This window comes from Nelumbo lutea, chromosome 1 (assembly GCF_056320005.1).
Source record: "Nelumbo lutea isolate HS-2025 chromosome 1, American lotus-T2T, whole genome shotgun sequence".
NCBI classification, from domain to species: domain Eukaryota; kingdom Viridiplantae; phylum Streptophyta; class Magnoliopsida; order Proteales; family Nelumbonaceae; genus Nelumbo; species Nelumbo lutea.
Genome location: NC_142684.1, coordinates 200,325,398 through 200,338,221, shown reverse-complemented (window position 1 = coordinate 200,338,221; position 12,824 = coordinate 200,325,398). Strand labels below are relative to the sequence as shown.

General features: G+C 39.4%; 2 protein-coding genes across 5 annotated transcripts; both read right to left on the bottom strand.

The window, feature by feature from the left end:
- Positions 1 to 8,131: 8,131 nt before the first annotated feature.
- On the bottom strand, positions 8,132 to 9,234 carry LOC148880342 (uncharacterized). Its single transcript, XM_088962213.1, has one exon. The coding sequence runs from the start codon at positions 8,825 to 8,827 to the stop codon at positions 8,267 to 8,269; it is 561 nt and encodes a 186-aa protein (XP_088818339.1). The 5' UTR covers positions 8,828 to 9,234; the 3' UTR covers positions 8,132 to 8,266.
- A 31-nt stretch (positions 9,235 to 9,265) lies between these two features.
- LOC148880341 (uncharacterized) lies at positions 9,266 to 12,527 on the bottom strand. 4 transcript variants are annotated; one of them, XM_088962210.1, is made up of 5 exons: positions 11,855 to 12,527; positions 10,805 to 10,875; positions 10,655 to 10,716; positions 10,345 to 10,524; positions 9,266 to 9,902 (listed from the first exon to the last, which is right to left on the bottom strand). In XM_088962210.1, exons 3-5 carry the CDS (start codon positions 10,685 to 10,687, stop codon positions 9,273 to 9,275), a joined length of 843 nt encoding a protein of 280 aa, XP_088818336.1. In that variant the 5' UTR covers positions 10,688 to 10,716; positions 10,805 to 10,875; positions 11,855 to 12,527; the 3' UTR covers positions 9,266 to 9,272. The 4 variants fall into 4 exon arrangements, with proteins under 4 accessions (XP_088818336.1, XP_088818335.1, XP_088818334.1 ...); XM_088962209.1 differs by having other exon boundaries at positions 10,812 to 10,875; XM_088962208.1 differs by having other exon boundaries at positions 10,655 to 10,875.
- Between the last annotated feature and the right edge of the window lie 297 nt (positions 12,528 to 12,824).

The window sequence follows — 12,824 nt, the reverse complement described above, 5'->3', positions numbered from 1 at the left end:
TCGGGCAAGCCTAGTTCAGGTCGGTTTAGTCGACGCACATGCGCCATTTGCCGTTTGCCTTTTTTACCAGTACTGGGTAGGCTACCCAACTCGGGCAATGAGCTTCGCTGATGAAGTCTGCTTCGAGGAGCTTCTTGACCTCCTCAATACTGAAAATGGGGTCAGTATTGAGCTTGTGAGTTATGAGCACATGGTCTGTGCCAGGCATTTCTGCACGGACCAAGCAAAAACATCTAAATTTTGAAGTAAGAAACTTACCAGTTCGGATTGTAGAGGTTCTTGGATGGAAGCACCAATCTGTAGCATCTGAGTTGGGTCTGTCGTCGAAGTCGGGACCGTGACCGTTTCTTCCGTGGGCGTAGCTCGCTCTTGCCTTGCTTCGTAGGGCGTTCCAATTCAAGTTCGTCAGCCACCTTGGTTTTTCCCTTTAAAGCGGCCACATAGCATTTGCGAGACTCGAGTTGGTTGCCCCGCGCTACTCTCACACCGAAGTTTGTGGGGAACTTCATCGCCAAATAATAGGTGGAGACCACCGCCCGTAAGACATGGGTGATTAGCCGCCCTACTATGGCATTGTATGGGGAGGGGGTCGCAACCACTAGGAAGTCGTGGTTGAGTTTGACCACACAGGGCCACGTGCCAACCTCGACGGGTACTGTTACTTTCCCAAGGGGCCTGACTTCTTCCCCACTAAAGCCCACCAAAGGAGTGTTCGCAGGCTTCAAATCACTTCCCCGCAGCTGGAGCTGGTCAAATGCCGATCTGAATAGAATGTCTGCTGAGTTGCCTGAGTCAACAAGCACGCGCCTAACTTCAAAGTCGTTGATCCTCAGCTTTATCACAAGTGCATCGTCGTGAGGGTAGTGGACCCCTCGCACATCATCTTCTATGAAAAGAATTGGCTCTTCCATCTTCGGCCACTTTGGAAGATTTTGGTCTTCTCGGGCAGCTTTGCAAACTGACGTCCGGGCCACTATCGAAGTGCACCCTGCTACAACCGAACCTCCCACTATCATGTGGATGGTCCCCCGAATTGGCCTCTCTTCTGGAGGCTACTTCTATGGTTGTTCGATCGGCCTGCTGCTAGATTCAGGAGCATCCTTGCCACGCTCCCTTTGCTGACCTGTCTTACTATTATTATTATTATTATTATTGTTACTACTATGCTGTACAAAATTTCTTAAGTACCCACGGCGGATGAGTTCCACTATCTCGTCGCGGAGATTATTACAATTTTCAGTACTATGACCGTGATCTCTACGAAATTTCTTAAGTACCCACGGCGGACCGCTTGCTAGTGACGAAGTACGCGGTGAAGACTTGTACGAACTGGTCCCAGCTCCTTATTGACCTGGGGGCCAGGTTCCTGTACCAGGTGCGAGCCACTCCTCTGAAGGTGGTGGTGAAGGTTACGCACATATAGCTCGCTGGCTCTCACCAGGTGCATCTGGGACTGGAAGGCATCGACAGGGTCGCTGGGGTCAAAGGACCCGTCATACTTGTCAAGTGGGGGAAGCTTAAAGTCTTTGGGCATGGGAATTGCAAGGAGTCCTAATGACAGGAGGGAAGGGACTAAGAGGACAAGGGTAGCTTTTACCTCGTCCGAGCTCGCTTCTTCTTTGCCTCGGAGCCCGGGTAGGACATAGGTTGTAGTTCGACGACTTCATCAGCGGCGCCTCTGCTGCTTGGAAGGCCCAGCGTTGGCACTGGTTGCCTCGGTGTTCCCGAGCTCGATGGGCCTGGACTATTGGGGGTAGTCTGCGGCTAAAGCGCTGAACCGGTTCTCAGTGTGAAGGATCGGATTCCTGACTTGTCGGCACGTGGCGAGGTGGGGGCCGCAACTCGCTCTCTCCTGCCAGGTGATGAGGCCTGGCTCCTGGAGGGGCTCCAAGGCTGGGAGGCCTGAGCTTGGGGAGGCCGAGCTTGGGAAGCCTCTTGGTGGCGGTGCCCGCCTTGAGGGGAGGGCTTGGCTCACCTAACGGTGGGGTGCCGAGGTGGGAGCTGCGGCTGACTTTGAAGTAGTTGGGGGAACTGCTACTGGTAGTGGTACTCAGAGACATGGTGCAGCATCTGCTGCTGGTGGATTTGTTGTTGTTGAAATTGCTGCACCTGGGCTTGGATGGCCCGCATGCCATGCATTAGGTCATCGAATTGGTTTGGGCTAGTTGCTGGGGGAACAATGGTAGGTTCAGCAAAGGTGGTTCCAACAGGAGGAAGGGGGACGTTCACGGAGGGAAGATTCATAAGCGCCAATTTTTGCGGCGTACTCAGGCTGGGGGTCCCATCCACCGAAAGGGGGATGGTGAACTGTCCGATACATACCATGAGGACTTGAACTTGTTCCCCTGTGGCGTTCATCTCCGTGCTACGTCCGACATTGCTGAAGAAGCCATAGGTGTTGGGGTTTCTTGGTCAGAAGATGCTACGAAAGTTTTAAAGGGAGGCTTTTAGAAGCGTATTCCCACAGACGACGCCAAATGATGTAGCACAATCCGGTCGGTCCTAGCTGTCAATGACCTTGCCTCGGACTAGAGCAACAGGTGCCTAAAATGAAGAAGGCGAGGAACTCCGGGGAGGAACCCGGTGAGATTGCTCCGAAGCTCAAGTTAGTATTTTCTCAAAGGCCTAATTTTCATTTTCCATTTTTACCTTTTATCATGTCTTTTATTTTAAAATTTGATTTTCACTTTCCATTTTTACCCTTTGTTATTTTTTTATTTTTAAATTTTATTTAATTAGTGATTAACACTTGTAATTGGATAAAACAAATAAAATAACAATAAGACTACTATGGAACCTATTCCTCGCCTTATCTGATCTTCTCCCGAAGCACCTACTTAATTAATGAACATCTTCATTGATTAGAGCCAACACGTGTCAAGTATCAAATGGTTTGCACAAACCACAAATTTGAATTGAAGGGAAGAATAGATTTTTTCAACCTCTCTCTTTTCATCAAGGAACAATCAAATGATTAAATGGAGCTTATTTTTCTCCCTATTTTTTTCAATTGTCTCTCTTAAAGTAATAAGTTGTATTGGATAAGGAAATGCTCTTAGGTTCATTATGCATCTGTTTGGAACCGTTGTTGTTGCTCCAGAAAACAGTGCCACATCAGCGCCATTAGGAAAAATAGTGCTCCAGGAAATAACCATATGTTTGGAACCATTTTTTCATAGAAAACAGTGCTCCAAGCCACGCCTTGGAAATCGGGAAGGCATGCCTTGGAGCAATGCCAAATTTTGTGTCTTGGAGCTGCAGCTTGTTGCTGCCAACAAGATAGTGATGTGGCAGTGGATAATGGGTAGAAGTGCACTAAACGTTTCCTGGAGCATTGGTACCAAATAGAAAAAGTTGTTGTTACCCCAGGAAACGTCCTACCTAGCAGCAATGGTTCCAAACAAAAAAAAAAAGTGGCACCGTTTTCTGAGAAAATAGTGCTCCAAGCCACACATCAGTGCTGCAACTGTAGCATTAATGCCAAACATTTACTATATTGATTCATTTTAGGTTTTTTTTCTCGATGATCATCGGGCCAATCTGGTAATCTGACACCCTACCAACATAATATTGTAAAGTTTGTACTTGGTAGGGCCATAGGAGTTTGGAATGCATTTTGTTGGCAGGAGATTCAGATTCTTCTATATAAATCGAATGGATGCTTGATTCGAATCTGAATATAAATTAATCAAGATTAACCTATATCCAAATGCTAAGCATTAGATATGCAAATGACGGCCCCGCCATTGATGAGCAGAACGGCAGAAGGCGAAAGGCGAAAGGCCAAATGTCATCATTCACACATGAAGCAAAGACATAAATCCTAAAACCCCAATTCTCTCCTTTAAACCCTTCTCTGCATAGTGTATATCTTATCCACTCCCCCTACTTTACAGTAGGAAGGAGGAAGCATAAATGAAATATCTCTTATCCTATGCACCTTTTTCCTCAAAATAAAGAAAACAATATAAATTACAAAAAAAAAAACAAAGAAATATGCAAAAAAAAATTACAAAAATATAGAAAATCATAAAAATTTCTATACCATACTAAAAAATGAGAATGTTGTCTGTACCATTTATAAAAATGAGGATGGTGACAATGTTTCATGAAAAAGTCTAATTTTCACTTTCCATTTTTACCCTTTTAGTTTTCTAATTTTATTTAATTAACAGTTAACACTTGTACTTGGATAAAACAAATAAAATAATAATAATTTTTTATTTTTCCAATTTTATTTACTTAACGGTTCATGCTTTTAACAAATAAAATAATAATAAAATCGCTATGGAACCTACTCCTCTCTCTCCCCTTAGGCCTTATTTGGTCTTCTCCGCAATAGGGCTGCAATCAAATCAGATTCTAATTGGATGTAGCAAAATCCACATCCGATCCAAATATTAAGAAACTACATTCAAATTTGATCCAAAATTCGATTTGATTTATAGACTCGTATTCGAATTTGAATCATAACAAACTCATATCGGATTCGGATTTAATCCGACTCCACTTTAAATTCTCTAAAATACCATTAAAATTAAAAAATTATTTATTTTTCATCTTTTATATATAATAAATTAATATAAATATAACATACTAAATTTATTATATATAAATTCATATATAATATAACATTTAAAATATATTTTTATAAAATTTAATTTAATTATATAGAATTTATATATTAAGGTTAATAAATATTATAATATAATTATATTCAAATTTTAATCAAATCATATTGGGTCAAATCCAAATCCGATTTGATTATTAATTGGATGTAGATTGTAACATCCAAATTTGACCTGATTATATAAATACATAATCTAAATCCAAGATAATCAAATTGGGCAGATTTTCGGGTATCATTGACAGGCCTACTCCCGTCAAGCCTACCTGACGAACCTCTTCATTGATTAAAGCCAACATGTGTCAAGTATTGGATGGTTTGCCCAAAACCCACAAATTCAAATTGGAGGAATAGATTTTTTTGACTTCTCTATTTTCATCATCGAACAATCAATTAGATGATTAAACAAAGCCTTTTTTGGTTTTCTCCCTATTTTTTTCAGGTATTTTTTCCATTTCCCCTCTATTTCGATTGTCTCCGTTGATATAATAAGTTGTATTGGATTGGAAAATGCTTTTAGGTTCATTTATTGATTTGTTTTAGGGTATTTTTTTCTTGACGATCATCAGGCTAATCCAATAATCTAACACCCTACCAACGTAATACCGTAGGAGTTTTGTACTTGGTAGGGTCGTAGGGGTTTGGAATGTGTTTTATTGGTAGGAGATCCAGACTCTTCTATAAAAATCAGACGGATGTTCAATTCAAATTCGAATATAAACAAATAAAGATCAACCTATATTCAAATGCTAGTCGTTAGATATGCAAATAACATCCCCACCATTGACGAGTAGAACGACATGAGGCAAAAGACTAAATATTATCATTCACATGAAGTGAAGAAATAAATTCTAAAACCCCAATTCTCTCCTTTAAACCCCTCTCTGTATATTGTATATCTTATCCATTCTCCCTACTTCACACTAGGAAGGAGGAAATAGAAATGGTGTCTCTTTATCCTATGCACCCTTCTCCTCAAAATAAAAAAAACAATATAAGTTACAAGAAAAAAAAACAAAGAAATACACAAAAGCATTTACAAAAGAAAAATAGAAAATCATAAAAATTTCTATACCATGCTAAAAAAAATGAGAATGTGAAATACACAAAAAATTTACACAAAAATATAAAAAATCATAAAAATTTCTATACCATGTATATCTTACTTACTAAAAGATGAGAATGTTGCAATTGGTTTGGTCAAAACACCCTGATTTTACTTTCCAACTTTACCCTCAACTTTCTATTTTTTCCATCATATATATTGGCATTACAAAATAATTATGAAAAACATAAAATGAAGAAAACAATATAAATTACAAAAACAAAAAAAAATACATTGAAAATTTACAAAAAATGTAGAAAATCATAGAAACTTATATATCATACTGAAAAATGAGAATGGTGCAATTGGTTCATAACTTATTAGACCTCTCAAGGTTTCCTTACAAAGCAACATGAGACAAATTATCAAGGGAAAATGATCAAGTCAACAAGGCTTAAAGTGTTTTAACACAAGAAGAGAGGACTCCTCTTTGAGTTCTATTAAGAACAAGTTAAAAGCTTTTAAAGAGAGTTTCGTTTGAATACATTTATCTCAGTGCAAATTTCATTTGTATTGGTGCAAATGCATTTGAATACACTGGAATCGCACGGGCCATTCCACTAGTCTTGTTATATGTATATATAAAGGCTAAAGATCTTGTCATCATAAAAAGAAGAAGTTTTACCAAAAAATAAAAAAAAATAAAAAGAAGTTCCTAACACGAGTTGGTAATTTTTTTTGGTAAAGTCTTGGGCTCCATAGTTCATATCCGATACCAAGAAAAATATGGCCCACCTCCTTAATGATCAATAAGCTTGTCAACGGATTGCCCGGCCCGACCCATTCTTGATCAGGTTGGTTAAAAACTTTAGACCCATGGGTTGGGTTCGCACTCTAGCACCAGGCCCAATGACTTTTCGGGCTGGGCTTAATCTTTTCTAAATAAGTCCGCCTGAGCTTGAGTCCAGTCTGATAATATTGCATACAATAAAAATATATAATATTTATTAATTTATTAAGTTATTATTGAATTAACATTAAATTATTAAATTACAACTATTATTTAGTTTGAGCTAAATATGATTCGTCTATATTTGAATTCAACTCAAATCTTATCCATCAGATTCATATGGGATTCAAATGGAATTTGGAATAGAATAGGACATTGAATAGTGCACATAAATTAAACTAAAAAAAAAGTATCAAAAATATTTGTTGAAATAAAAAGGATTTAATATTGTTATCCATAAACAAAATGAATTGAAAATTACTTGCATTGAAGTTGGACCTATGACAATTTGGTAAATCATACAACATTCAAACAAATTTTACTAATAAATACAGTATACATTTTAAAGTTGTTTATAATTATATAGTTAAGTCGAATCGAATTGGATTTATATCATATTGGATAAGGGAAGATTCATATTGATCAAATTTGGACAATCAGAAACAGTTTGCAACCCCAATTGCTTATGGTCAAAAGAGAGGAGAATGAAAAAGAAAAGAACCAAGACAACAGGAGGATGGTAGTGAACAACTATAACACGCATAAAGTGAATAGATCAAAGAATTCACATCCGGGGCAATGCTTGGAAGCAAGTATGCTGTAAGTAGGGGTGTCAATTGGACTGGATTTGGTCCAATTCCAATGAATATTCTGGACCATTTTGGATTGATCCACTTCAATGTCTGGACCATCAAATCTGTTCAAATTGGTTTTGATTTGGATTGGTTCAACCCAAACTTGGTCCATTGACACTTATATTCTTATCTTATATCAATGGACCAGATATTGACTTAATCCAACCCAATCCAATATAAATTTATTATGAGTAGACCAGGTTCAATCCAATCTAATAAATATTTTGAACCAGATTGTTATTGGTCCATCCAATCTATCCAAATTGATTTTGGACCGGACGGAGTCCAATCCAAAATCAGTCCATTGACATTAGCTGCAAGGGAAGGGCAATAATAAATATTATTATTATAATGCTACGGACACGGCAGGACCCAGAAAGTATAAAAGACAGGCTAACGTAGGCAGAGCTTTCACAGGCCTAGGCCCTGGTCCCGCCCCCGTCCGGCCCCTCCGTTGGTGATTCGTCCTCTTCTACCAAAACAAGAACAAGCCAACGACTGTGCACATGCAGCTCACTAGTAGTGAAAAAGTGATACTATTAGGAACGGAATTGTGAGTCCATGCAATGCAAGGTATGGGGCGAACCTGCACAAAAATATCTTATCATTCCTTGTATTTGTCATTATCATTAGGTAACAACAAGGAATAAGGAAGGAACACCATTAAGAAGTCTTCAAATATCGTTTCAGCAGAGTCCCCAACGCTCCTGCTTTTACAGGCATGAATTTGGTTAGTCCAATATACGCCCTATCCTCTTGCAGCCTTTTCCATCTGACAAGGGATGGAAGACAAATACCGAGTAAACTCTCAGAAATTGGAAAAAACTAAGATCAACACGTCAGTATACCCATAGTGAATTATCTGTGGAAGAGTACATTATTAATTTAATTCATAGAACCATCAATTTTCCTTGTGTATATATATGCCTTTGCCAGGTTAAAGTAAACTTTCATGAATAATTCCTTCGGCCAACATAATTAAGTTTCGACCTTCTGCTTCTTACAGGGGCACACCAGTTATCCCCGACTACCACTTTCCTGGATCTGTTCTTGTATTCCTTTGACTTGATAACCGCTCCTATAATATTTATATCTTCCCAGATTTCATGTCTGGAAAGAGACGCAAGACCAGGCAGTATCTCTCTCTGGAAATCTTTCATTCTCCTCCCCCTCTTCAAGTTCCACCCACATGGCTTATTTCCTAATTCATTTACCTCTACCGGCGCTGATGACACTGAGTAATCATCTATACTGCTTTCTGTTAATCTCAATGTGATTGATTCAAAGGAATCAGAAGAATACTCTGGCTGTTCCGCTTTCTCCTCGTTTAACAATTCATCTGATTCTGCTGCCTTTGCAAACCCATCTTGAGAACATAGTGAATTTTCCATAGAAAACTGGATAAGGGACTCTGCAGCTATTTGGACCAAAGTATCCATTTCTCTGTCCTTTTCCTGCTCGCTACCACATTGATATTCTGGTTCAGTGCCATCACAACATTTACCCTGCATGCAAGCATAAATACCAGTTTCCACATTCAGTTCCTGCTCGCAAGAGTGAGCCTCTGCAATTTGAGATCCTAGTTGAGTAGTTCCAGACTCCTCAAAGGCAGAAAGATTTGAAACCTCTAACTGGTGTTTATCCTCTGTTCCAGATTGCAAGTCCTTTACACTGCTAGAGTTGATGTCAGTCGCATAATTGGACTTGCCTGCAGCATTAGATACTCCAAAAAGTCCATCTTGAATCACGACCTGACTTTTACAAGGACTTGAAGATACTGTATCTTCCTCACTCTTGTCAAAGTTTACTGGGCCAACTCTTACTTCTCCTGCTGCTAGGGGTAAACCCAAATTACTTGATGATACATAGGGATGATTTTCTACTAGCTTAGAGAAAGGAGTGGTTGAAGAACCCGTTTGATTATGTACACAGTGTTGTTTGGGGGAAACAAATACATTATGCAAGATAACAGCAAGTGCCATGTGAAAAATGAACATCCATGCCTGTAACATGTTTGCCATGAAAAAACTCACCAGTATCCATGAACAAGGATTTCTGCTCTTCACTATCCTCAGTGCAATTTGCAACAGAGCAATTTACGGAAAGCCCATGACCTACATCTTTCTTTGTTCTAAGTGAAAAGCTTGGGTCAGCTGGAACAGAAACGTGGGCCTCATGCTTATCTACGGAATTTGGAGCTTCAGATACAAGGAAACGTAATGGTTTTAGCTCCTTGTCTGATAACATTTCGGTGGATTCTTCCAAATCAATGACAACTTGGGTAGAAAAAGAAGTCTTTTTGTTGGACAAATTTCTATTGGAACTCTCCTTACTTTGGCCCTCTCCACCATTCAGGGAAAGCTTTACCACCTCTGGATCAGAAGAATAACTACTATGAAAAAAATTCATTGCTTCAGTGGACTCTCCAAGGGATGGCCATAAGTTCATTTTCCTAGGAAGTCCGTTGCCTACATGACTAATGTATTCGTCGGCCGGGAGTTGAAGGTCAACAAGTCCGTGCTGAAGTTTAGTGTAGGTGCCTTGCTGCTCCAACATATCCTGGTTTGCAATCAGTTTAGGGCTCACCTGAAAATTATCAATAAAAATTTTCAAAATTGAAAAGAATGGTTAAGTTAGGCAGGACAGAAAGAGGACAGGAAACATATCCATGCATCCGAAATGAAGCATGGCACCAATGCAGGTCAACCAGGACCCACCATCTGATGGACCTAACATGTCTACATATCATGATTGGAATCCTGAAAAGACCTAAATGATATTATATACTTTCATCTGAACGAATTCATTTTGGTCAAAGGAATCATGCAGGTCAACCAAGATCCGCCATCTGATGGACCCACCATTTTGGTCAAGACGTCTCGTTGCTGAACTACTAGATGAGGGTTAAAAGGCAGTTCATGCGTGCCACAGGCATATCAAATTACGCAAGCACTGTTTTTTACCATCACCTGCCTTGCTTTGTGTATTGCCAATAAAATGTATCATTTTGTAGGCTAAAGTTATTTACCATGGGAGGTGCAGAAAAGGTTCTCTCTTCCACCAATGGTCTATGTGCTGGTAAATCTTGAAATGGTAACTGGACTGGTTGTGTGTTTGCTGTCCATGAATTATATCCATCAAGGTCCCTCCAGCTAATATCCTTCATCAAGGTTTTCTGAATCCTGTATAGACGATGGAGTTCGTGGACCTGAAAAAACAGACCATCAACACCTCCGGAAACATAAAAGTAAAGGAAATAATTTTTTTTCTGAATCTGAGCAGGCCCTCCAGTAGAGGTACTTCAATTCTGCATAGAGAATCAGAAATGGTCCTTCTACCTGGTTCTTAAATATCGCCTCATGGTGGAGCATTTTCTGCTTTAGAAATTCCTTAAGAGAATCTGTATATTTTTGGGTGGAATTAAGATTAAAATCACCTCCTGTCAACATTCCGTTCTCATGAAAATCAAACAGAGTGCCAACTCTTACATCAGACCTTGCATTGTTTAATATAACCGTGTTTTGCCAGGATCTTTCCAACAGTACTTCAAGCCCCATTCCTGCATGTGTTTAAAAAAAGAATTAAAAGATAAAAACATAAAAATCAACATGCTAGAATAAAGGATCCTGTTCTAATAAGATCTTGTCATATAAGATTGACGAGAAAAGGCAAACCATTTGAAATCAGATAAATGGTGCCACCTCCAACCAAACGAATTGCATCGGTTTAGGTATCCCGGAAGTTTAACGAACATGACATCAAACGTTTAAGAGAAAAGTTTTGCAAATGCTAATAATCAATGTTCTCGTCACAGTGTCTTGCATACAATTTTGTTGTTTTTTCTTTCAATTTCTTATTCCTAGTATTTAATCTGAGTGTTGTGTGGTTGGTTCAAAGACAAACGGGATACAGGAGGAATCCCAAACGAATAGTACATTCTCCTATGAATGAATAGTCAATCTGAACAATTCTTATCTGCTCTTGACACATAAATTGGATTTAAAAGCAGATGCGAAACAATATGAGCAGGTTCATTCCAACTGATATCAAACTGAACTTGAACAGTAGACTCTATCGTTCCTCTTGTGCGCATAGGATAGATGAGAAGTAATTCACTGAACTCTCCTATTCACATGTGGCTTATCTGTATAATCCGTTTAACTCCCCCCCTCCCCCCCCCCCCCCCCCCGCCCCCCCCGCGGGAAATGGAGTAATAGTTGACAAAAAAACTTGTATATGAAATGTGTTTTCAATTTGTACCCAATTGCAAATCCACCAGAAGAAAAATCATATGCAAATAGGAAAAAAATTGAAAATATGGATCCACAAGATTTTCTGGTAGAAATTCTTTCCTTAACTTTTGAAGATAGGGGGAAAAACGATTTTTTATCGGTAACAGAAATTGATCGAGCCCTATCATGTTCCTGTTTTAAACGAACTTGCTTAGATTAAAAAAAAAAAAAACAGAAGAGGAAGACTATATATCAAGAAGAAAGAAATAAATAAATTCCAAAGAGAAAATGAGAAGGGAATGGTACATGGAATCAATGAAGACACGGAAAGAGCCGTCATCCACTGAAGAAAAAAATCTGAGATTTGTCCCGAAGATTATGTAAGCTTGGTGTCCACGTACAACTTGCAAATCCCAATTCCAGCCACTTCTCATTCTCAAAGAAAACAAATTAAATGACCAGCTCACGAAAGAAAGCTGTGTAGGAGAATTGGGGGAGTTGCAGCCGTCAACGAAGATCTCATTCTCGAAGCTCCGACCCCGACCCCCCACTTGATCAAGCAAAGAAGTCTCAAACCTCTAGGGCTTGAGTGAGAGAGAAAGAGAAAACAAAAAGGGAAACTTAAAGAAGGGAAAAGGAAGGGGAATCTGATCGCTGGGGACAGCGGAACTGAAACTCTTTTTCTAATTCAGAGAGAGTGAGAGATGGATAATCCCTTCCGTTCCGTCCCTATGAGTTTACTACTGTACGCAAACTGGGGATTACCGCATCAGCCACTTTCTCTCTCTCTCTCTCTCTTTCTTTCTGGGATTAAAGAAATTGTTCTAAAAGTTAATTAATACTCGAACCGCCCCTCTCTCTCTCTATCTTTCTCTCGCTGTCTGCAAATGAATATATCTGTCGCCCCCTTCTCTCTCTCTCCTCCTTTCTGTGTTTGCTCACTTTCGATTTCTGGTTTATGACGACCGGTCAGCCCATGTGTCGCAGCTTCTCAGCTTCCACTAAAAAAATATCAAATAAACAAAATAAGAACAGTTTCACTGTCCCTAATTTACCTTTTTGTCCCTGTTGGTGTTGGTTCGCCAGATAAGAGTATGACACCCACCCCAACTTGAACTATTTGATTTAAATCTTACTACATGCATACCGTTGGGAGTAGCTTACGTTACGTACGAGAAACTATACAACCACGATCCAATTGATGAACGGCCAAGATCGCTTCTAGGAGTAATTAAGTATTTTTATTCAGATGGTCCCCCACCACTAAACCGGAAAG

Coding starts and splice junctions, on each gene's coding strand:
- LOC148880342 (XM_088962213.1), bottom strand. CDS start 8,827: ATGCAGGGTAAATGTTGTGATGGCACTGAACCAGAATATCAATGTGGT.
- LOC148880341 (XM_088962208.1), bottom strand. CDS start 10,873: ATGGGGCTTGAAGTACTGTTGGAAAGATCCTGGCAAAACACGGTTATA. Junction 10,525..10,654: donor AGGCGATATTTAAGAACCAG/GTAGAAGGACCA, acceptor CTGTTTTTTCAG/GTCCACGAACTCCATCGTCT. Junction 9,903..10,344: donor CCTTTTCTGCACCTCCCATG/GTAAATAACTTT, acceptor GATAATTTTCAG/GTGAGCCCTAAACTGATTGC.